General features: G+C 42.5%; 1 protein-coding gene across 1 annotated transcript in view; it reads left to right on the top strand.

The window, feature by feature from the left end:
• SUSD1 (sushi domain containing 1) overlaps nt 1-26,226 on the top strand; it is a 488,868-nt gene that overhangs the window by 420,286 nt on the left and 42,356 nt on the right. Inside the window, exons 22-23 of the mRNA XM_073549625.1 lie at nt 18,477-18,570; nt 20,165-20,201. Coding sequence (XP_073405726.1) covers nt 18,477-18,570; nt 20,165-20,180 — 110 coding nt within the window. The 3' untranslated portion in view covers nt 20,181-20,201. The remainder of the gene's footprint in view (nt 1-18,476; nt 18,571-20,164; nt 20,202-26,226) is intronic.

The following is a 26,226-nucleotide window of genomic DNA, read 5'->3' on the forward strand; positions in this document are numbered from 1 at the left end:
AGTAGCGACCCCCGTCCCCAGCGATGTCGCTAGTGAGATCTGCCTATGTGGCAGCTCACTAGCGACCACTTAGCGATGTACCAGCGATCCTGGCCGCGTCATATCACTGATCGGGATCGCTGGTACATCGCTAAGTGTGACAGTACCTTTACGCTCAGGTCACACTCAGCTCGGTCACACTCGCTCAGGCAGAAGATTTAAAAGATTTTTTTTCCCTTTTACCAGTACATCACCCTGCTGCTCAATGCACTTCCAAAAGTGGACTTTTATTTTTGGAGAGATCTGCAGGATTGGTACTGGGGCATATCTCTCCCTCCACTCGGGGTTTTTGGAGTGGCTCTTGTCCAAAAAAACATTTAAACTTTCAGTTAAGGTTTGGGTATGTCAGTGTTTTGTTTAGAAGCATCTGAGCAGGGAGCTCTATGCAGAACAGATCTGTGTGATGACTGAACACAGGCCAGAGAAGGAAAAGCCATTGATGCACCATGAGTGTTACGGCAGTGCAGTTGCCCACGGCAACAGGCTTGATGCAAACGGTTATTGACGACCCGGCTGCAATCGGGAGGATAATATTTGCCTTGATTTTGTGAGTTCTGAAAATAGTCGTTTAAGTAAAAAATTTTCTTGCATCACAGCCTCATTGCAGCATGGACAAGAAAGCCACTTCCTTACAGGGGTCAATTTTTTTTATTGATTTTTAATTTAATTAATTATTTACTGCTCACTGCCTAGGTTACCGGCCAGCACTGCAATCCATCAATGATGGCCTGCCTTCAAGGAAGGAATGCAATACTCTTTTCTCTACATCTTATAACTGACTAACTGAAGAGTCCGGCTTTGCCCGGGCATAGTTATTAACTGTGGTTAGTTATAACAAATTATAATGATTATCCTTCATCCCATAGTCCAGTGCCCATATACCCATCATTCATATCCTCCATCCAATAGTCCTGTGCCCATATACCCATCACACATCCTCTATCCCATAGTTCAGTGCCCATATACCCATCACACATCCTCTATCCCATAGTCCAATACCCTTATACCCGTCATACATATCCTCCATCCCATAATCCCGTTCCCATATACCCATCCTCTATACCATAGTCCAGTGCCCATATACCCATCACACATCCTCCATCCCATAGTCCAGTGCCCATATACTCATCATACATATCCTCCATCCCATAGTCCCGTGCCCATATACCAATCACACATTCTCTATCCCATAGTCCTGTGCCCATATACCCATCACACATCCACCATCCCATAGTCCATTGCCCATATACCCATCACACATCCTCTATCCCATAGTCCCGTGCTCATATACCCATCATTCATATTTTCCATCCCATAGTCCTGTGCCCATATACCCATCATAGATATCCTCCATCCCATAGTCCTGTGCCCATATACCCATCACACATCCTCCATCTCATAGTCCAGTGCCCATATACCCATCACACATCCTCTATCCCATAGTTCAGTGCCCATGTACTGTGGGGAAGGTGACTTGACGGACAGACGTGACTGGTAGAAGGAGGGGACGGTTTGTGCACTAGGGACAGAGATTGACAGGTTAGAAAGGTAACAGCAGGAAAAGACAGAAAAGGGTGTGCAGTACCATGAAATGACCACAAGATGGCAAGGGAGAGTAGTACAGGACTTAACATCAGCTTAGGGCTTAGAAATCCGCTTAGTCATGGGGGGGCGGGAAGATAGGAGCTCGGGTGGGAAATTCCCCTGTGAGAGAGGGGATAAATAGAAGAAGGCGGGGCTCCAGGAGAGTCTAGTCCCAGGAGGAGCTCAGAAGAAGACTGGAAAGGTAGAAGAGCTAGGCCAGGGGACGGACAAAGGAGAGACAGTCAGAGTGGTGGCCCTGACCCGAGGGACCGCAGGACAGGCAAGGAGAAGAGACAGTCAGGGGGGAGACCCTGACTCGACGGACCGCAAGACAGGCGAGGCCCCGGGGCTACCGATTGGAAGATGACCTCGGGCTGGTGAAGTGCTGGGGGTAGATTGTTCTAGGACAGCCCCCAGTGAAAGATCCGTGAGGTGCGTTACTGCGACTGGAGCTGAAGAATAGGTACCCGGGCCTGGTGATACAGTGGTGTAAAGAAGCTGCGGTGCATGTTTGGTGGTCGTCAGGAAGACGACAAATAAATCCGGAACTGTTACAAGTGGAAGCTGTCTCCATCTCGTCTTTGCCTCGTCTGGTAAGCAGTGGTCCACCCCCCAAGCCCGGCCCCCTACCACAGTACCATCATACATCCTCTATCCCATAGTCTTATGCCCATATACCCATCATACTTATCCTCCATCCTATAGTCCCGTGCCCATATACTCATCACACATCCTCCATCCCATAGTCCAGTGCCCTTATACCCATCATACATCCTCCATCCCGTAGTCCCGTGCCCATATACCCATCACACATCCTCTATCCCATAGTCCAGCTCTATCCCATAGTCCCCAGCCGGGTGATGCTGAGCAGGGAGTTCCTGGGGATGTGCTGTTATGTAACCTGGCAGTGTGGATCTGTGTGCGGCCGCTGATGATGCGATTTTCTACGCCGGTAAAATAGAACCTGGCAGTAATAGAAGAGGGGGTGATTCATTTTTGTCATGTGCTCTCTGCTCCTTTCTGGGAGGCAGACAATGGCTGGGAGCTTTTGTTCTCGGGGATGCTAGATTTCTCCCACCTGCTGAGGTGTTGTGGAGCTGGAAAACTGTTGCCCATAGTAACCAATCACAGCTCAGCTTTCATCTTTTAAACAGCTCTGGTGAAATGAAAGATGCTTAGTGATTAGTTGCTATGGGCAGCACAGGCAGTTTAACCTGTTGTGGTCAAGAAGATGTGTCCATCAAATAGATATATTTGATATTTATTATGTGTATATATATATATATATATATATATATATATATACAGTATATATATATGTATAATAGATTAGATATTTATTATATATATATATATATATATATATATATATATATATATATATATATATATATATATACTAGCTGAAGAGCCCGGCGTTGCCTGGGCATAGTCACCAACTGTGGTTAGTTATAACAAATTATAATGATTATATTGCACATAAAAACATTTCACGTCATATATTCAACACTACAGATTTGCAACACAAATTAACTAAACGATTACCCAAGTATTGAAAGTATTTTATTTTCAACTCATTCAAGAGGCTTCTGATAAACATCGAGTATCTATGTATCTAACCCTATCCTGTGTGATAATGTCTGCTAAGCTGTGTACCTAATCCTCTCCTGTGTGGTACTTTCTGCTGAGCTGTGTTTCTAATCGTAACGTGTTACTGACTGCTCAGCTGTGTATCTAATCCTATCCTGTATGATACTTACTGCTGAGCAGTGTATCTAATCCTATCCTGTGTGATACCGTCTGCTGAGCCGTGTATCTAACCCTATCCTGTGTGATACTGACTGCTGAGCCGTGTACCTAATCCTATCATGTGTGTTACTGACTGCTCAGCCGTGTATCTAATCCTATCCTGTGTGATACTGACTGCTGAGCCGTGTATATAATCATATCCTGTGTGATACTGACTGCAGAGCCGTGTATCTAATCCTATTCTGTGTGATATTGTCTGCTGAGCCGTGTATCTAATACTATTCTGTGTGATACTGACTGCTGAGCCGTGTACCTAATCCTATCATGTGTGATACCGTCTGCTGAGCCGTGTATCTAACCCTATCCTGTGTGATACTGACTGCTCAGCCGTGTCTCTAATCCTATCCTGTGTGATACTGACTGCTGAGCTGTGTATCTAATCCTAGCCTGTGTGATACTGACTGCTGAGCCATGTGTCTAATCCTCTCCTGTGTGATACTGACTGCTGAGCTGTGTATCTAATCCTTATCCTGTGTGATACTGGGCTCCCCCTGCAGTCTGTGTCAGAGGGTGGTCTGTGTTGGCACAGTAATAAATTGTGTTATTTCCAACTTTACAGAAGGATGATAACACCATAGAAATGATAAGAATAATAGGCAAAATTGTTTGGTGAATTGGAATGCACGGGGTTAAAATTTCACCTCACAACATAGCCTATGACGCTCTCGGGGTCCAGACGTGTGACTGTGCAAAATTTTGTGGCTGTAGCTGCGACGGTGCAGATGCCAATCCCGGACAAACACACATACATACATACAGTGGGGCAAAAAAGTATTTAGTCAGTCAGCAATAGTGCAAGTTCCACCACTTAAAAAGATGAGAGGCGTCTGTAATTTACATCATAGGTAGACCTCAACTATGGGAGACAAACTGAGAAAAAAAAATCCAGAAAATCACATTGTCTGTTTTTTTTTCATTTTATTTGCATATTATGGTGGAAAATAAGTATTTGGTCAGAAACAAAATTTCATCTCAATACTTTGTGATATATCCTTTGTTGGCAATGACAGAGGTCAAACGTTTTCTGTAAGTCTTCACAAGGTTGCCACACACTGTTGTTGGTATGTTGGCCCATTCCTCCATGCAGATCTCCTCTAGAGCAGTAATGTTTTTGGCTTTTCGCTTGGCAACACGGACTTTCATCTCCCTCCAAAGGTTTTCTATAGGGTTGAGATCTGGAGACTGGCTAGGCCACTCCAGGACCTTGAAATGCTTCTTACGAAGCCACTCCTTCGTTGTCCTGGCGGTGTGCTTTGGATCATTGTCATGTTGAAAAACCCAGCCACGTTTCATCATCAATGCCCTTGCTGATGGAAGGAGGTTTGCACTCAAAATCTCACGATACATGGCCCCATTCATTCTTTCATGTACCCGGATCAGTTGTCCTGGCCCCTTTGCAGAGAAACAGCCCCAAAGCATGATGTTTCCACCACCATGCTTTACAGTAGGTATGGTGTTTGATGGATGCAACTCAGTATTCTTTTTCCTCCAAACACGACAAGTTGTGTTTCTACCAAACAGTTCCAGTTTGGTTTCATCAGACCATAGGACATTCTCCCAAAACTCCTCTGGATCATCCAAATGCTCTCTAGCAAACTTCAGACGGGCCCGGACATGTACAGGCTTAAGCAGTGGGACACGTCTGGCACTGCAGGATCTGAGTCCATGGTGGCGTAGTGTGTTACTTATGGTAGGCCTTGTTACATTGGTCCCAGCTCTCTGCAGTTCATTCACTAGGTCCCCCCACGTGGTTCTGGGATTTTTGCTCACCGTTCTTGTGATCATTCTGACCCCACGGGGTGGGATTTTGCGTGGAGCACCAGATCGAGGGAGATTATCAGTGGTCTTGTATGTCTTCCATTTTCTAATTATTGCTCCCACAGTTGATTTCTTCACTCCAAGCTGGTTGGCTATTGCAGATTCAGTCTTCCCAGCCTGGTGCAGGGCTACAATTTTGTTTCTGGTGTCCTTTGACAGCTCTTTGGTCTTCACCATAGTGGAGTTTGGAGTCAGACTGTTTGAGGGTGTGCACAGGTGTCTTTTTATACTGATAACAAGTTTAAACAGGTGCCATTACTACAGGTAATGAGTGGAGGAAAGAGGAGACTCTTAAAGAAGAAGTTACAGGTCTGTGAGAGCCAGAAATCTTGATTGCTTGTTTCTGACCAAATACTTATTTTCCACCATAATATGCAAATAAAATGAAAAAAAAACAGACAATGTGATTTTCTGGATTTTTTTTTCTCAGTTTGTCTCCCATAGTTGAGGTCTACCTATGATGTAAATTACAGACGCCTCTCATCTTTTTAAGTGGTGGAACTTGCACTATTGCTGACTGACTAAATACTTTTTTGCCCCACTGTACATGCATACACTTTTTCCCCATTATGTACCTAGGGGCAAAATTGTTTGTTGAATTGGAATGCGCAGGGTTAAAATTTCACCTCACAACATAGCCTATGACGCTCTTGGGGTCCAGATGTGTGACTGCAAAATTGTGTGGCTGTAGCTGTGACGGTGCAGATGCCAATCCTGGACATACACACATACTGTACATTCACACCCACATTCAGCTTTATATATTAAATATATCAGATATTTATTATACAGGGCTTTGCGCGTGGAGTGAGTGTGGCTATGTGGAGTGGGTGTGGCTTCATGCACACACACATACATACATACAATCATTTTTATATATATATAGATGACCTAAAGTTAACAAGATCGCTGGAGTATTCTGTTGGCGCATGATCCAGCCAGCTTCAGTACTATTGTGGTCCTCCCTTGCTGCATTGCTTATAGCATTGGAGAGTACACAGTTTGGGCAAGCGTCATAATGACAAAATGTTGTTGGTGCTCCGGACTGACATCAATTAGCATCCTGAAACTAGATAAAGACACAACTCCTTTAACGCAAAATGAGGTGCACATCAGCACTAGGGGCATTATTTGTTAGTGGGTACAAGAGCGATCTTCCTTTTACATGTGAGAGATGCCGGTTTTGTTATATAGTCAGCATATGTCTCTAATAGCAGCAAGCAGAGCTGAGTTCTGATTGCTTCTGATGTGGTTGAAGAACTCTGTAGCTCCTGTTATTCTCATAGTAGGTCGTGATTTTGACTATATACCGTAATAGTGTAGTATTGCAATATATAGTATTAGTGATAAGGCGATCTCAGGTACAAGTTCCCTTCTTAGACTAAAAAATAAAAGCATTAAAAAAAAAATTAAAAGACATAAATAAAATTGAATCACTCCCTTTTTCCTCTATTAACAATAAAAAAATTTAAAAAAAATAAAAATAAATGAATTGGTATCACTAAATCCATAAAAGTCCTTTCTATCAAAATATAAAATTAACTGAAATGGTTAACGTTATAAATAGAAAAAACAATCAGAAAAGATAATATTGTAAGATAATACGATAATAATTAAGATAATATTGTTCCCTTTAGTTAGGCCTCACTTAGACGTCTGTGGTTTTTCACTTACGCAAAAAAGTAAAACTGGTCCAAGTGTTAGTTTTTTTGCATCCGACTTTCATCAGTATTTGGTCAGTGTGTCATCAGTGATTTACACGTATAGATAAATAAAAAAATTGCAAAGCTTCTCGCATACATTACAATGTGAATCACAGACTGTGCATAGACTGCGCACGGATGCCAGCTGTCCACGATTTTCAGACCCATAGACTTGAAATGGTACTTTTCATCCATCATTATTACGGCACAAAAAGACAATGTATTTGTGATTTTTTTTTTGCACATATACATTGTCCACAAAAAACACGGAGATGTAAAACGTGTCATAGGCTATAAAAAGTACGTGGTCTATCCAGTGTCGAATTGGGGTGCCAAGTGTCCACCAAAACCAGTTCCAGGGCCCACCACTTCAGCTAAATGCAAATGTGACATTATCCTCAGTCAATAATTTATGTAACAATGATCTGGGTAGATTCTTAAATGAATAAGATGCTGCCTTTGTCTGTACATAGTAATTCAAGTATATGGTGCCAAGTACTGCTCATTTAAGAAGGTGGTGGCCAAGATTTGCACAGAGGCCCACCGGAGGATTCCACTGTCCTCCAGAGGGCCAGTCCAAGCCTGGTTCTAGCAGTGATTTTCATGTACATGAAAAAAAAACATGTATGAATAAGGTTGTTGGCACAAACCCTGCATTATATCACTCGACATGTCTGCTCTTCTATACCAAGTATGATTGATATTCCTTGTTACAAATCATAAAAATATTTGTCACTGATAGATTACATGCTGTTCATAGTGTTCTGATTACTATACACTGGGATGTTCTGAGGTTAGACCCTGATATAAAAGATCTGGTAGGTGAACGCCCCAACATCACCTTCAGGAAAGGGAAGTCTATAAGGGACATGTTGGTGCACAGTCAGTACAAGAGAACGGCAGTGAAGGGTACATGGCTTGACAGGAAACCTCTTGGTTTCTTTAACCCCTTTCATTCATTGGACATAATATTCCGTCCATGTGCCCTGGGCCCTAATTACCATGGACGGAATATTACGGCATAGCGATAAGCGGCTCCCACGTGGTGAGCGCCGCTTATCGCGGCCAGGTATCAGCTACTTATCATAGCTGACACCCGGCACAATGTGTCAGGGGCGGTCACGGACGGCCCCCGACACGTTAGCCCCTTGTACACTGCGATCAAACACGATCGCGGTGTACCGGGGGTTAAAGGGAAGCATCGGCAGGGAGGGGGCTCCCTCCGTGCTTCCCTGAGCCCCCCACGGCAGCGCAATGTGCAGCGCTGCTGCGGGGGCTCCTTTCCCGTAGGTCCCCGGATCCAATATGGCGGCGGGGACCTCTGGGAGCCTGCAGGAAGCAGGCTTCCTCACTCCCCGCAGAGCGCAGGCATGAGGTAGCCTGCAGCAGTGCCTGTGACAGATCGCTGATCTGTCACAGCGATCTGTGATGTGACAGATCACCGATCTGTCACATGACAGTTATGTCCCCCCTGGGACATTGTAATAAAGTAAAAAAAAAATTCGCTAAATAAATTAAAAAAAAAAAATATTCCCCAATAAATTCAATTTTTGGAAATAAAAAAAAGAAATACAATAAAAGTACACATATTTGGCATTGCTGCGTCTGTAATGACCCGCCCTATAAAACTGTCCCATTAGTTAACCCCTTAAGCGAACCCCTTAAAAAATAAAAATAAAAAACGAAGCAAAAAATAATGATTTATTATATACTGCCGAACAAAAAGTGCAATAACGCGCGATCAAAAAGACACATATAAATATCCTTGGTACCGCTGAAAACGTCATCTTGTCCCGCAAAAAATGAGCTGCCATACAGCATCATCAGCGAAAAATTAAAAAGTTATAGCTCGCAGAATAAAGCGATCTAAAAATAATTATTTTTTATATAAAATTGTTTTCATTGCATAAAAGCGCCAAAACATAAAAAAAAACCTAAATGAGGTATCGCTGTAACCATACTGACCTGAAGAAGAAAACCGCTTTATCAATTTTATCGCACACGGAACAGCATAAACGCACCACCCAAAAGAAATTCATGAAACGCTGGTTTTTGTAAATTCTGCGTCCCAAAAAACGAAATAAAAAGCGATAAAAAAAGTCATGTGCCCGAACATGGTACCAATAAAAACATCAACTCGTCTTGCAAAAAATAAGATCTCACATGACTCGGTGGGTCAAAATCTGGAAAAATTATAGCTCTCAATATGTGGTGATGCAAAAACTATTTTTACAAAAAAAGCGTCTTTTAGCGTGTGACAGCTGCCAAATATAAATACCACCATAAATAGTAAATCAAACCCCCCATTATCACCCCCTTAGTTAGGGAAAAATAATAAAATTAAAAAAATGTATTTATTTCCATTTTTCCATTAGGGTTAGGGCTAGGGTTAGGGTTAGGGTAGGGTTAGGGCTAGGGCTAGGGTTAGGTCTAGGGTTAGGGTTAGGGATATTTGCGCACATCAGGTGCTCTCCAAACGCAACATGGCGTCTGATCTCAATTCCAGCCAATTCTGCGTTGAAAAAGTCAAATGGTGCTCCTTCCCTTCCAATCTATGCCATGCACGCAAACAGTGTTTTACCCCCTCATATGGGGTATCAGCCTACTCAGAACAATTTGCAAAACAACTTTTGGGGTCTTATTTCTCCTGTTGCCCTTAGGAAAATAAAAAATTGGGGGCAAAAATATCATTTTTGTGGAAAAAAATATGATTTTTTTATTTTCACGCCTGGGCGTTATAAACTTCTGTGAAGCACTTGGGGGTTCAAAGTTCTCACCACACATCTAGATAAGTTCCTTGGGGGGTCTAGTTTCCAAAATGGTGTCATTTGTGGGGGGATTCCACTGTTTTGGTACATCAGGGGCTCTCCAAACGCGACATAGTGTCCGATCTCAATTCTAGCCAAAAAAGTCAAATGGCGCTGCTTCCCTTCCGAGCTCTGCCATGCGCCCAAATAGTCGTTTACACCCACACATGGGGTATCAGCGCACTCAGGACAAATTACACAATAACTTTTAGGGTCCTGTTACCCTTGGGAAAATAAAAATTGGGGGTGAAAAGATCATTTTGTGGAAAAAATATTATGGTTTTTAATTGTACCGCTGTACGTTATAAACTTCTGTGAAGCCCTTGTGGGTTCAAAGTTCTCACCACATATCTAGATAAGTTCCTTGGGGGGTCTAGTTTCCAAAATCGGATCACTTGTGGGGGGTTTCCACTGTTTAGGTACTTATTCCAGCCAATTTTGCATTGTAAAAGTCAAACGGCGCTCCTTCCCTTCTGAGCTCTGCCATGCGCCGAAACAGTGGTTCCCCCCCACATATCAGGTATCAGCGTACTCAGGACAAATTGCACAATAATTTTTGCAGTCCAATTTCTCCTGTTACCCTTGGTAAAATAAAAAAAATTGAACCTGAATTATTTTTTTTGTGAAAAAAAGTTAAATGTTCATTTTTTTTTAAATATTCAAAAAATTCCTGTGAAGCACCTGAACGGTTAATAAACTCCTTGAATGTGGTTTTGAGCACCTTAAGGGGTGCAGTTTTTAGAATAGTGTCACTTTTGGGTATTTTCTATCATATAGACCCTTCAAAGTGACTTCAAATGTGATGTGGTCCGTAAAAATAAAATGGTGTTGCAAAAATGAGAAATCGCTGGTCAACTTTTAACCCTTATAACTTCCTAACAAAAAAAAATTTTGGTTCCAAAATTGTGCTGATGTAAAGTAAACATGTGGAAAATGTTACTTATTAAGTTTTTTGTGTGCCATATCTCTGTGATTTAAGGGCATAAAAATTCAAATTTGGAAAATTGCGAAATTTTCAAAATTTTCGCCAAATTTCCATTTTTTTCACAAATAAACGCAAGTTATATGAATGAAATTTTACCACTAACATGAAGTACAATATGTCATGAGAAAACAATGTCAGAATCACCAGGATCCATGGAAGCATTCCAGAGTTATGGCCTCATAAAAGGACAGTGGTCAGAATTGTAAAAATTAGCCAGGGAGTTAACGTGCAAACCACCCTTGGTAGTGAAGGGGTTAGGCCTCTTTCACACATCAGGTTTTCGCCGTCAGGCGCGATCCGGCGCTTTTGACAGAAACCGGATCTGGCGAAATGCAATGCCGGATCCGGTTTCCCCCCCATTGACTTGCATTAGAGCCGGATCGAGCCGGATGGCCATGCGTTTCATCCGATTTTCGCCGGATCCGGCAATGTGACGTGATCCGGCGTCTGGAAAAAACGGCTACTGTAACGTTTTTTGTCTCCGGCGAAAATGCCGGACACGCCGGATCCGGCGTGTCCGGCTTTTTCATACAATGAAAGCCTATGAGCGCAGCAATGCGCCTGATCCGGCGACAGCCGGATCCGGTGGCCGGATCCGGTTTTTTTGGTCTGAGCATGCTCAGTAGCTCTGCCCACAAGACATATATAAAAGCAAGACAGTGGGACCCTCAGCCACACCCAACATGCCACCCAAGCCAAGAACCAGGAGCAGGAGAAGGCAGCAGACATCTGCAGCAGCACCATCAGCACCACCCCAAATGGAGCAGCATGCTGAACAACGGGAGGGGAGTCCAGCAGCAGATGAGAGACGGTAATTATCAAATCCCCCATTCCTCCAAACTAGGGCTATTGAATATCAAGATATTCATTGGCCCTTTGTTTCTCTTTATTCAACAGCCGCCCAATAGATGCAGCAGCAGCAATGGCAGCAGCTGGAACACCACCCACAGCCATGGAGTCTGGCCACCAGGAAGACAGCACATCATCTTCTGGGAGCCCTCCCTCGCATCGTCAGCGTTTGATGGTAAGTTTTTATTTCCAAAATCCATCATCTCTGTAATATATGTCTATTCATTGCCTTTTATTTCAAAACAGGAATCACAAGATGAAGAGGAGCTCCCAGAAGAAGAAGGAAGGGCTGGACAGACACTTGGAGTGGGCTCACAATTGGTAAGTTTTTTGCATCAAACGCAGAAACACAACATCACACTACACACAACACATAGAAAACAATGTTCTGCAGACCACACACAGCAAACAAATGCCTACATCCAAAGACATAACATTTTTTGTTTTCTTCTCTAGTCTTCCCAATCTGGTGCTCGGCCAAGAGGTCCTCGCAGTGCCTCCCAGGGTCGTCGGCGACAGCAACGTGGCGGTCACCAGCGTGTAAGTATAAATATTTTTGCTTTGTTTTTTTGCACTTTTTATTTCATTTCTTTTGTGGAGGCTAAATATGTTATTTTTGTCTTTTTCTTTAACAGCCTTCACAGCGTGCTCCCGACTCTGACGGTGAGGATGGAGGACTCGATGTGGACCACCTCATCGATCTCGTCAGAGAAAGGGAGCCGCTCTGGAATATGGCTGACCGCCGCCATGCTGACCTTATCGTTACCCGACGACTCTGGGAGGAAATCTGTTCGCTCCTTGTGGACCGCTGGGAGGACCTCGAAGCTCGGGCCCAGATTAAAGAGCGTAAGTATATACAGTACCGGTTGCTTGATTTAAACCAGTGTTTCCCGAACTCCAGTCCTCGTGGTCCCCACGGATCATGTGTTCAGGATTTCTATTTACTTTGGAAATCCTGAAAACATGACCCCTGGGGACCATGAGGACTGGAGTTTGGGAAACACTGATGTTGTATACTAACCACTTTGTCCTTTCTCGTTTCAGGGGAGAGAATTGTGAAGCGGTGGCGGTCTGTGAGGGATCGTTTCAAGAAGGAGTTCAATAAAGAGATGCGGGCCCCGAGTGGATCTGGAGGACGCAGGAGCAAGTACAAGTATGCACGAGCCCTGTCGTTCCTCCGGGAAACAATGCTCACCAGAAGGTAAATATTACACACCACATGTGACAAAAAAATGTTTAGATGTAACTTTTTTTTTTCAGCCAGGGCCATACCATGTCACTATTTTAATTGTTTTTTTTTCTCTTTATTCCACAGCACGGTGAGCAGCACTCGGGAGCCTGCACAATTGGACCCTTCTGAGGCGATCCCTGAGGAGACCGGCACCGAGGGACACTTCAACCGCCCCGGTACATCTGCACCTTCCCAGCCTTCCCACACATTCGACCCATCTGTCCCATCCACCAGCACAGGAGCATCGTGGCCGCCTACATTACATGAAGCTGCTGGTGAGGAGATCGCTTTCCCTTTACCCCACCCTACTGCCCCTGCCACCTCTAGTACACCTGCGGGTACTGGGCGGCAGCGGCAGAGGGGTCAGGAAAAGAGTTATGCGCCAGAGTTCTTGCATCTGAATGCATCTTTCCAGAACTGTCTAAAAGTCTTGTCAGAGCAAATCTCCGCAGGCTTTCAGCAGATCAACTCCAGCATTCTGGAGGTGAAGACACTTCTGCAAACCATGCATTCAGAAGCAAGATCTTCGCCAAACCACACCTTTTTCAGGTCTGTTGTGGAGCGCATGGCAACACTATCTCCTACACAGCAGATGCATGTAATGCATTCGTGCCACGGTGCTCTACAGCAGGTTACCTCCCAACCTCCACCTCCCACCACTGTAGTTCCTCCACCTGCACCCCCTCCAGCCACTTTCCATCCTCCTCCTCCTATTACATCTGCACCCCCTCCAGCCACATTCCATCCTCCCCCTCCTAATACATACCAGCAACCTCACCAGTACAAGCAACCTCCCCAGTACCAGCAACCTCCCCAGTACCAGACATCATCCCCACTTCCAGCAACCTGCCCCGTACCAAACTCCTTCCCCATACCAAACTCCTTCCCCGTACCAAACTCCTTCCCCATACAACTTGCCATCAACATCATCTGCTCCTACAGTCCCTGCCCAACCCTCCACTCCACCGCCCACCACCTCTTCTGCCTCCCACATGTCCACCCATTCTGTAGCTTTTTCCACACCATCACCTCTAACTGTTCCTTCCCCACCACGATCCCAGTCCTCTCTCCACACTCCCATTGTCGAAGTGTCCCACAGCCCCTCCAGCAGTATTTCCACCCCACACTACACCGAGTTATAATGTTTTTTTTGTAATAAAAATGGCCATTTGGTTGGTTTCAAACCTTTATTAAAAAAGTTTTTTTAACTTTAAAAACAGTTTACAAAAAAAAATATTTTAAATAAAAGTTAAATTATTGTTTACACTGGTTGTCTGTCATTTCTTTCTGCGGCGAAATATGTTTAAAAAAAAAGGTTAAATACAGGGTATTTAAAAGGTAAAAAGGTATTCAAAACCAGGTATATAACTGTGGGTAAATTTTAGCTTTTTGCCACAGTTGTGTTCCTGGTTGTGTTTGAAGCAAAGTATTTCATCTGAAAAGTTGTGTTTATTGTTGGTGATTTCCTAACAATGTACACGACTTTTGTTAAAAGGTGAAATACTTTGCATAAAACACAACCAGGCACACACCTGTGGCCTAAAGCTAAAAATAGAGACCATGACAAGATAGCCAACTTTGGTTGGCAAAGGTATATACTGTTGGTACAGAAGGTACACAAGTTTGGTTAGGGCACAAATCTTTCACACTCTGTCATCCTGCCAGTGTACTCTGCCTTGAGGTGACATAAAGTATAGTGCAAAATTGTCCCTCATTACTGAAACCGTCACAGAACTTCTAGTGGTCATGTCATGGTAATCTTGCAAGGTGGTTTCTTCAGAGGTGTCCTCAATGGAAATGGGTTCCTTGCAGATAACAAAATTGTGGAGTACCACGCAAGCTTTGATCACCTCGTCCACAGTTTCTGTCTTGAGGTTGATCGCAGTCAATAGGACCCGCCATTTGGCTGTCAGAATACCAAAGGTACATTCAACCATTCTTCTTGCTCTTGTGAGGTGGTAATTAAAAATGCGTTTTGGTCTTGTCAATCCTCTGCTAGAGTACGGTTTCAAAAGGTGTTCTGACAGCTGGAAGGCTTCATCCCCTACACAGACAAATGGCATAGGTGGACCAGATGTTTGCGGCAGCGGTCTAGGTGGTGGGAACTGGAAGGTGTTTCCATACAGTTTACGCCCCATGGCAGACAGTTTGAAAACTTGAGAGTCATTGGAGCGGCCATAGGCCCCAATATCAACCGCAATAAATTTGTATTCCGCGTCAGCGATGGCCATGAGGACAATTGAAAAATATTTCTTGTAATTGAAATATTCCGATCCCGATCCGGCTGGCTTTACAATGCGGATATGTTTCCCGTCCACAGCGCCCAAGCAGTTGGGAAACTGACATATCTGTTGAAACTTGTCAGCAATTTCAATCCACCTCTCTGTTGTGGGCTCTGGTAAAAACTCTTCAGCTAAGGAGTCCCACAGTGCACGGAATGTGTACTTCACAATTCCAGATATGGTGGAAATCCCGAGTCTGTACTGGAAATGCAGTGACGAAAGGGATTCTCCAGTTGCAAGAAATCTGTGGGGAATTAAAAAACAATAAATTAGTTTTAAATCACAGCATTACATACCAAAACTGAGCTATAACACTTGGAGATACAAACTACCACCAACAAGATTGCAGTGAAAGTGTGCTCTGATGCGATCACATCCAATAAATGTGGCTTACCTTAAAGTCACCATCAGACGCTCTGCGGGTGAAACAGAGAAGCGGCAATAGGTGTCCGCTTTTCTTATGAGGTGTGCAATGCGCTCCACCAAGTAATCAAAATTCTCCATTTTCATCCGAACATATCCAAAAAATTTATCCGGGTTTCATCGAAGGTCCATGCAGAGTGTAGAATAGACCCCACGCGTCATTCTCTTGGCTGTGATGGGGTGGATCCACAAACGTCGTCTACGATGCCTGATGCGCTGCTGTCTCGCTCTCTCCTTCTCCAGAACAATCACCCTCAAACGATTCGCCTCCGCTATAAAATCCGCCAAATTCTTCAAAATATTTCCAATGACAACATCCATCTTCGCCAGTAACTTGCTCTTCTCTCCAACCTGCACTTTCTCCTCTACAACCTGTCAAAGAAGGGCTGTAGGAACATGCTATATATAGTTTTCCAGTAGCCAATCCCGTTCGGAAGGCCACAAGGGTCAATTTTAAAAACCGGATCCGGCATAATCCGTTGAAAAACGGATGAACCGGATGAGACGGATCCGGTTTTGTCTGTCAAGAACAAGACGGATCCGGCAGAAAACCGGATCCGGCACATCAGGTTTTACAAAACATTTGCCGGATCCGGCATTCCGGCACGACGCCGGATCGCGCCTGACGCCGAAAACCTGATGTGTGAAAGTAGCCTTAATTGTGGGGAATGTAGCATGTGCAAGTGGATGAAACGTAACAAGTCCTTCTGTAGCTCAGCCACGGGAAAAACATTTTACCAACGTGATTTTTCGAACTGTAAAACCACTGGAGTAGTCTATCTGGCTACATGCTCTTGCCCAAAGGACTATGTAGGCAAGACTAAAAGGGAATTTAGACGGAGAGTGGGGGAGCATATGGGGGACATCAGGAATGGAAGGGATACCCCATTGGCAAAGCATATGCAACTTGTCCATAACATCTGTCTTGCTGACATCAAGTTTACGGTTATTGAGGTAGTCAATGTCAACCCCCGAGGGGGGAACATTGATAAAACTATCCTCAAAAGGGAATGCGAATGGATTTTTAGGATGGAGAGTCTTGAACCCAAGGGGGATTAATGAACAATTGTCTTTTGCTTGTTTTCTCTAGTCTGGTAATTTTTGCAGTAATTTTTGTCATAGTTCCAATCTGGACCATTATAGTCTACTGGAATATGTTTCAATTTTTGTTAGGGTCTAGTGTCAGGACCCTCATGGATTTACCATGAAGACTCTATGGTTATTATTTTCTCCTTCAAATCCGCATGGGACTAGATATCCCTTATTATGTGATCCTTTTTTTATTAACAAAGAGGCGAATGTATGGTCTCTAAGATGAGTTCTGTGATATATGATATTCATGTGAGTTTATATCAATTTACATAAAATTATTTATAATGATGATCTTACATGGATGAAACTCTCTCATAGAGAAAACCCTCATTTTTGATCTTACATGGATGAAACTCTCTCAGAGAAAATTCTCATTTTCAAACTTTGCGCGGATTGATATTTATGTCTATTTTTCAACGGCGTCAATGTCTATAGGGATATCTTATATGTACATCATCTCTCATGGTGGGGCGGCTCATCGAGTCTGCGCAATGGCCAATTTTTAGGTCAATGACGTCTCCTGTCATGGTAGTGCGGTTCACTCTGAGCCTGCGCCCCTGACATTAAATAAGACTTGAGCTCCACGGCGCGGCAATCAGGATGTTTGGATCTCGTGAGCATGCGCGGCAGGTGGGTTCTAACACAATAGCCCAGTTACCCAGAAATGATAAGGTAGTTCCGGGTTGGTGATAGGAGGATTGTGCTTTATGGCGCGCGAGAGATGGATTAATGACATGCGCACTGAGAGGAAGGTATGTGAGTATCGCGCTTGATGGCGCAAGATGTGGACTATACGCCCCATTGACATGCGCACTGAGGGTAAGGGGTGTGTTCCTGAACAACGTCCGGGGCTGGCGGACGCTGTAGCAGTATGTTTAAATGGAGGGGGATATCGTGGCGGTCCAGCTACTATACCACATCAGGACACAAGTTATGTCGATATCGGACCTCCTGATGAGCCCAGACGGGGCGAAACGCGTTGAGGCGCTATAAGCTATGTGGCAGATGGTGGGTGACACGATGAGTATTTAAAACATATATATCTGAGCAGTCCACTAGTGGTATTTGTATATCATCTGTCTGACCTTTGATGGGGTTTATTGTTTAATACAGTGGGCATAGGCTCAGTGGATGTTGGTTCCCTGATGGGACAAATGCACCATATATTCGAGGGTGACTTCCCTGTTTATCTTTATGTGAAAACTATCTAAATAGAGGTATCGACCTTCTGATGGGACAAAATGTATTATATGCCTGAGGGTGAATCCCTACACTGTTTTTTGGCTCTTTTGATGGAGTTTATGCGTATGTTAATAATCTAAAATCTATTTCTCATTGTGTATCTATATATTGAGCGGTGATTTAATTTGACACTTGACCCTCTGTTCAAAAGAAGGGTTTGTTATTCTTGTATCGATCAGTCACCATTATACGCCATGATACTGCCTATGTGTTCCTATATATGTTTTTAAATTTTTGTGGGGTTTAGGGTCCTCCTTATCACAGGATTGTCTCTGTATAGTGATAGGGGTCCCTTTAGTATTGGGAAAGGGAACCCCTAGTGGCTGCAGGGTGGAATAGGGTCCCCAGGGATAGTCATGGTTGAGCGGGGGTGCCACAGCGTCCCCCCTAGGGTGCCAACCTCCGCGGCAAGGAAGGTGTGAGTACTAGACTGCATCAGGGATTTCTAGGAAATCCCCATTTTAATTATACTTTTCTTGGGCACTTTGTTTTTTGTTTTGTTGTGTTTAGGGTTTTTTTATATGATTTTTTGTTAGAGACCCTGGTTATATCTTATATTCAGAGTTTTGTTCTGATTACTATAAACTAAGAAGTATTCTCCTTTTCCTTCAGAGCTATCAGGCAGTCGTCATCACCTGACTGTGGTCTTACTAGGATCCATTGCCTTTGCATGCTTCATAGTATTTATGTCTTACTCTTTGGCATGGTGAGTAGCTTTGCACTTAATTCACATTTGTTTTACAGTAATGCCTGTTTCAAGCATATTGGTAAATGTCCTTCATTAATGGGCGGCATGGTGGCTCAGGGTCCTGGGTTCGAATCCCACCAAGGACAACATCTGCAAGGAGTTTGTATGTTCTCCCTGTGTTTGCATGGGTTTCCTCCGGGTTCTCCGGTTTCCTCCCACATTCTGAAGACATACTAATAGGGAATTTAAATTGTGAGCCCCATCGGGGGGACAGTGATGATAATGTGTGCAAACTGTAAAGCGCTGCAGAATATGTTAGCGCTATATAAAAATAAAGATTATTATTAAATATTATTATCATTTATTCTGATTTTGGATAAACTATCTAGAATGAAATTCATCAAGGAAAATTAACTAGTAAATCAATTTGCCTATAGCATAGCCCTGAGGCGGGTCACATGTAATATTTAGGTTTAACATTCTAAGCCAATTATTTTCCAATTATATCTTTATAGTAATTAGAGCTTCTGCAAAGATACAAAGCTGTTCTTAGAGGCCATCTAATCCAACTCAACGTGAAACTAAAACGTGACAACTTAACTAACTCTGAAAATATTATAAATGAAATCAAAAAGTTAGAGATCCAACTTGAAAAATCTCCTAATGACAGAACCCACGCGGAGATATTACAATTGAGATTCCAGTTGAAAAACCTACTCACTGCAAACAAAATTAAAGCTCTCAGACATAAAACCAGAATACTCCAAATCAAAGATGACAAAAACCTCATACAAAAAAATCCAAAAGAAATCTCAAAGCTACAAATGAACAGCACCGCCAAGGCAATAAAATGCTGATGTTTACATGTGCCATTACGGGGCGCTAATGGGCTTATTGCATAGGTTTACTGCATACGTTTTTTGGCCATTTCATTTACACGTCTTATGTTCAGCTATATTCACATTACCACAGAGCTCTCAGCCAGCAACTACAATGGGGGTTTTCTGTTGGAATTCCCAAATCCTGTTTTCCGTGGGTAGACCCCTAATGTGGCGCTCGGTGGAGGACACAATACTAATGTGAACCTAGCCTTAGTTTGTCCTATACAATCTAATATTATTGCATGTGAGTGTATAGAAGCAGAGCTCAACCCTAAAAATGCAAGGCAAACATGCGTTCACATATTAGGAACTGCGTGTCCAGTAATTCCCTAATTTATAAACTTTATCTGGAAAACACACACTTGGCCTTTGATCTGTTCCAAAGTTTTTTTCATGCTAATCTCAAAATGTCTTTTAACTCTAATTGTAAAAAATGTGTGTAAAACTAAATGAAGGGGAACGGCATCCAAGTCGTGTGACCTACTTGGAATTATTATCATGTGATTATTAAAAGAGATAATATGCTTTTGTGATATTTTAGTGAAAAGAATTTCCCATTTTCTTTGCATTCTTGGGTGGTGTAGATTTTTCCAAATGCAAGCCGTGACAACTCATTAAAATGCTAATGTAATATAATATCTAACAATTAGCAATTACACCTCCATTAATTACTTTGCCAAATATAAATGTTACTGATTGGTAATTAATCATAATCTGTTTGCTTTTTGCAGGTGCTGTAACAGCTAGTAGACACATTTTAGATGAACAGTAAGTGATATATCAGATTATTAGCTTTCTCCCCTGAAAGGAATCCGTGACTCAATTTTTGCCACCCCATCTGAGAGCAGCATGATGTAGAAACAGAGATCCTGATTACAGCGATGTATCACTTACAGGGCTGCTTGCTGTCATTTTGATAAAATCACTGTTTTATCTGCTGTAGATCTACCAGGTCCCTGAAGGCTCAGCTATGTATAACCCCGCCCACATGACTGATTGACAGCTTCTGCTCACGCACAATGTACACAGCTGTCAATCAAAGGTAGGGCAGGGCTATATAGATCTCATGAATATGAAGGACTACATGGCAGCAAATTTACTAGTCCTCTACTGATAATCACCTGCTGATAAAAAAGTGATGTTTTAGCACCTACATTAAGCAGCCCAGTAAGTGACACATCACTGGATTTATGGTCTACGCCTCTACATTGTGGTGATCTCAGATTAAGTGGCAAAACCTGGCTACAGATTCCCTTTAAAGTGATTGTCCGAGCAAAAAAAAAAAAGTGTGTTCCTTTGCCCTCCTCACCTGGCCAATATGCACCAGCATATTGTTTGTGTCACTTTATTGAAAGTGCAGCTGACTTCCCTTTCCTATACATAGGGCTGCTGCAAGAAACATGTACCATGTGATATACACTTCTTTACAGTGGGGTCCCATGGTGGATGGATACCTCAATATTCATCCTGATAGTGCACACTGAGGGGCACAACCATCTGATAGTATGTGCCTGACAGTGGGCACAAATGCTATGTCTACCTTGCTTTAGTAATACTCACCTACTGCCTCCCACCTGAAACCAAGGCAGGTCAGTCTGTACTGTAGATTGTGCTGACAAAGGAATTGAAGATGTCATTATTCCACCAGCAGCAGGATCACTTTGACTTGTGATTGGCTGCAGTGGTCAGGTGACTTGAGTAACAGGTCACTAGAAAAATATCCGATGATCTGCTGCTCAAGTCACATGACTATGGCAGTCAATTATACTGTAGAGATCCTGCTTCTGGTAGAACAGAGAAGTCTCCTACTCCTGTGTGTGTGGGTGCTGATAGGTGACTATCACTTAATTTGATATGTTTTACACTTTCAAGCCCATTTTTGGTTGAATAACCTTTTTAAGCTTTTGATATTAAAGGATCAGGGCCTAGATGGTTCTTGGACTACCTATGGTCAGCCTGTCAACCCAGCGACACTGTAGTAAAATAAGGAGCTCCTTTTTTTCTAATCTATGACAACCTCTTAAAATAGAAGCAATAGGTTCTTAGTGTGTTTGTTTTATACTTATTTTAAATCCAAACTTTTCAAACATATTAAAAATAAGTCCCTTTGTTTGTGCTATAAAGTAAAGTAGTTTATTTGACTTGAGCGTGAGCTTTATTTTCATGCTTCGCCTGTCTAATAAAATGCTAAATTTGAACTCAGAATTGTGATAAAGTGTGTGATTGGCATGAATTATTGCATTCTTTCCTTATGACTAGGATCATGTTAGAATGAAATCACTTTTAAGATTCCAGACTATTGGACAATGATTTGACTTTTTAACCCCAACACTACATATCACATACTTAGTAAGGGGAACTCGTGTAAATAAATTCTTGCCTTTTTTTGTGGAGAAGGGATTGAAATTAGCTTCAACCTGTAATCACAAGAAACCTAGAGAACCTAAGAAAAAGTTTCAACAAACGTTTTATATAAATCATCTCCATAGGGTGAATATAAGAAACTCTTTAATTTGCTTTATTTTAAGAGAATTCTGCTTTTTTTCCCTCACATTTTTACTTAAGAAAAGACAGACTGCCAAGTCACAATGTTGTCAGGTTACACCTTCTATTTTACTCTATGGAGAAGGGAAGGAAAAATGAAGAGTATAGTGATACTACACACCTCAAGCAATGAGAAACACAGGAAGATTGTGTTGAGCTTTCTAACAAGTCTTTTACTTCATACCTAAGCAGGATTCACATCTGTTCTGATTAGTATTGCTATATAATTTCCATAATGCTGCTGCTTCTTCTGTGTGCTCACTAAGGAATGAAGAGCAGGAATCTCTCACAGTGTAATATGTTATGTATGGGATGCTAGGGATACTATTGAAGAGAAATAGTGCAATAGTGCATTATCCAGTGTAAGTATATCAATTTAAAAATAATACACTCACCAGATGGAGCTTGTAATAAGCATGGAGGATTCGCTGCTGCAGGAACCACAGATCCACGAGGGACCGATGTAGAAGATGCAGGGTAGGAAAAAAGTGGTCAGACAATCCGCGCTGCGTTACAGTGGTCTTTATTCGATGCATTTCTAAGTTTCACAGAACTCCTTCCTCAGGTTTTATCCGAGCACGTTCACTCCTCACTAAACCTGACAAGTGTTACATTTTCACCATAGGGAAAATTAAGTATTCCATAGTGTTCATTGAAAGAAATAGGCTGGCTATGTAGTGAATGGACAGATCCTTCAGATCTTTTATTTTTTTTCACCAAAAACTTGGAATGTGTGCAAATGGGCACTGATTACACCCTGCCACTCCAACGCGGTCTTTACTTTGCTCCTCCTGGTCTTTTTTGACAGAGCTGCAGTAGTGACATCGCATATACTTTGCACTTTGGCTACAGCAGTCACGTGCTGTAGTTGTGATGTCACAATTGTTGCCTTGTGGACAAAGACTAGGGGCAATGGTGGGGAGGCCTCTCTGGAGTGGTAAGGATTTTGCTATTTTTTACACATATCATAATAATCTTTACACATTCTTATACAAATTGCTCCTCCTGCATATTCCACAGCATTTCACAGTTTAGAGAGTACATGTAGAAATACAGTGGGGCAAAAAAGTATTTAGTCAGTCAGCAATAGTGCAAGTTCCACCACTTAAAAAGATGAGAGGCGTCTGTAATTTACATCATAGGTAGACCTCAACTATGGGAGACAAACTGAGAAAAAAAAATCCAGAAAATCACATTGTCTGTTTTTTTTTCATTTTATTTGCATATTATGGTGGAAAATAAGTATTTGGTCAGAAACAAGCAATCAAGATTTCTGGCTCTCACAGACCTGTAACTTCTTCTTTAAGAGTCTCCTCTTTCCTCCACTCATTACCTGTAGTAATGGCACCTGTTTAAACTTGTTATCAGTATAAAAAGACACCTGTGCACACCCTCAAACAGTCTGACTCCAAACTCCACTATGGTGAAGACCAAAGAGCTGTCAAAGGACACCAGAAACAAAATTGTAGCCCTGCACCAGGCTGGGAAGACTGAATCTGCAATAGCCAACCAGCTTGGAGTGAAGAAATCAACTGTGGGAGCAATAATTAGAAAATGGAAGACATACAAGACCACTGATAATCTCCCTCGATCTGGTGCTCCACGCAAAATCCCACCCCGTGGGGTCAGAATGATCACAAGAACGGTGAGCAAAAATCCCAGAACCACGTGGGGGGACCTAGTGAATGAACTGCAGAGAGCTGGGACCAATGTAACAAGGCCTACCATAAGTAACACACTACGCCACCATGGACTCAGATCCTGCAGTGCCAGACGTGTCCCACTGCTTAAGCCTGTACATGTCCGGGCCCGTCTGAAGTTTGCTAGAGAGCATTTGGATGATCCAGAGGAGTTTTGGGAGAATGTCCTATGGTCTGATGAAACCAAACTGGAACTGTTTGGTAGAAACACAACTTGTCGTGTTTGGAGGAAAAAGAATACTGAGTTGCATCCATCAAACACCATACCTACTGTAAAGCATGGTGGTGGAAACATCATGCTTTGGGGCTGTTTCTCTGCAAAGGGGCCAGGACGACTGATCCGGGTACATGAAAGAATGAATGGGGCCATGTATCGTGAGATTTTGAGTGCAAACCTCCTTCCATCAGCAAGGGCATTGATGATGAAACGTGGCTGGGTCTTTCAACATGACAATGATCCAAAGCACACCGCCAGGGCAACGAAGGAGTGGCTTCGTAAGAAGCATTTCAAGGTCCTGGAGTGGCCTAGCCAGTCTCCAGATCTCAACCCTATAGAAAACCTTTGGAGGGAGATGAAAGTCCGTGTTGCCAAGCGAAAAGCCAAAAACATTACTGCTCTAGAGGAGATCTGCATGGAGGAATGGGCCAACATACCAACAACAGTGTGTGGCAACCTTGTGAAGACTTACAGAAAACGTTTGACCTCTGTCATTGCCAACAAAGGATATATCACAAAGTATTGAGATGAAATTTTGTTTCTGACCAAATACTTATTTTCCACCATAATATGCAAATAAAATGAAAAAAAAACAGACAATGTGATTTTCTGGATTTTTTTTTCTCAGTTTGTCTCCCATAGTTGAGGTCTACCTATGATGTAAATTACAGACGCCTCTCATCTTTTTAAGTGGTGGAACTTGCACTATTGCTGACTGACTAAATACTTTTTTGCCCCACTGTATTATAAAAAAATCATAGAGTAACACATTATTCAACAGTACAAATAGGATGAGAGAAGACCCTTCTGAAAACTTAGTCTATGAACAAAAAGTGTTGACACAAATCTTGAAAAGTGCTTGAGTTGTATGAACCAACTACAGTATCATTGTAATAAATAAAGTTATACATATAAAGCTGCCTGAACCAATAATCAGCCAGTATCTGTATATAGCTGTATATGTCAACCTATGACCTGAGTGAGGGGGAAACAAAAAGGTGCAGATTCTGAATACAAAGTTTGGAAGGGGAAATCTGAGAAAATGTGAAGGGAACCTGAGAGCTGATACATGCTATGGTTCAGACACTGCTTGATTTCACCCTTTCATTTTTGACTCTGAGAGGATGTGGAAAAGCTGCCGGGGACCCGCCAGAACAACTAGTCTCCCGTGCGGCCAAGTCTCTAGCAGATGTAAGGTATGCTTCTGTTTGAAACGCCAGAGTTGGGAATACACTTTTTTTAAGTTTTTCAGTGTAACGTGAAAAAAATGTGGAAAAGTTCTCAGGGTAAGAATATATATATGTATGTATGTATGTGTGTATATATATATATATATATATATATATATAGATATATACAGTGGGGCAAAAAAGTATTTAGTCAGTCAGCAATAGTGCAAGTTCCACCACTTAAAAAGATGAGAGGCGTCTGTAATTTACATCATAGGTAGACCTCAACTATGGGAGACAAACTGAGAAAAAAAAATCCAGAAAATCACATTGTCTTCCCAGCCTGGTGCAGGGCTACAATTTTGTTTCTGGTGTCCTTTGACAGCTCTTTGGTCTTCACCATAGTGGAGTTTGGAGTCAGACTGTTTGAGGGTGTGCACAGGTGTCTTTTTATACTGATAACAAGTTTAAACAGGTGCCATTACTACAGGTAATGAGTGGAGGAAAGAGGAGACTCTTAAAGAAGAAGTTACAGGTCTGTGAGAGCCAGAAATCTTGATTGCTTGTTTCTGACCAAATACTTATTTTCCACCATAATATGCAAATAAAATGAAAAAAAAACAGACAATGTGATTTTCTGGATTTTTTTTTCTCAGTTTGTCTCCCATAGTTGAGGTCTACCTATGATGTAAATTACAGATGCCTCTCATCTTTTTAAGTGGTGGAACTTGCACTATTGCTGACTGACTAAATACTTTTTTGCCCCACTGTATATGTACAGCTCTGGCACGAAGGAAATTATAAAAAAACCTGCTGTGGTGTTCACAATCCTCTTGCAATTGGACAAGCAGGATGGCAAAACAAGTGCTAGTACTATCCCAAAAGTAATAGGAATTAAAAAGTAACTTTTAACCATGCCAATGGAGTTGAAAAGAAAAGTCTTGATTGAGGGAAAGAAGAACTCAATTCTAATTTACTAGCAGAGGGATACATTGAGCGCCATGTTGCCTCCATCCTTAAAATTTCTAAGATGGCAGTCCATTACAACAAGGTCAAGCAGCAGATATTGGGGACAACAAAGCTACAGACCTGCAGAGGGCGCAAATGACTCTCCACAGACCAGGATGACGGTCATCTTATTCAAATGTCACTCAGCAACTTCA

Source organism: Dendrobates tinctorius, unplaced genomic scaffold, assembly GCF_039654945.1.
Source record: "Dendrobates tinctorius isolate UK_male_01 unplaced genomic scaffold, ASM3965494v1 ptg000160l, whole genome shotgun sequence".
NCBI classification, from domain to species: Eukaryota; Metazoa; Chordata; class Amphibia; order Anura; family Dendrobatidae; genus Dendrobates; species Dendrobates tinctorius.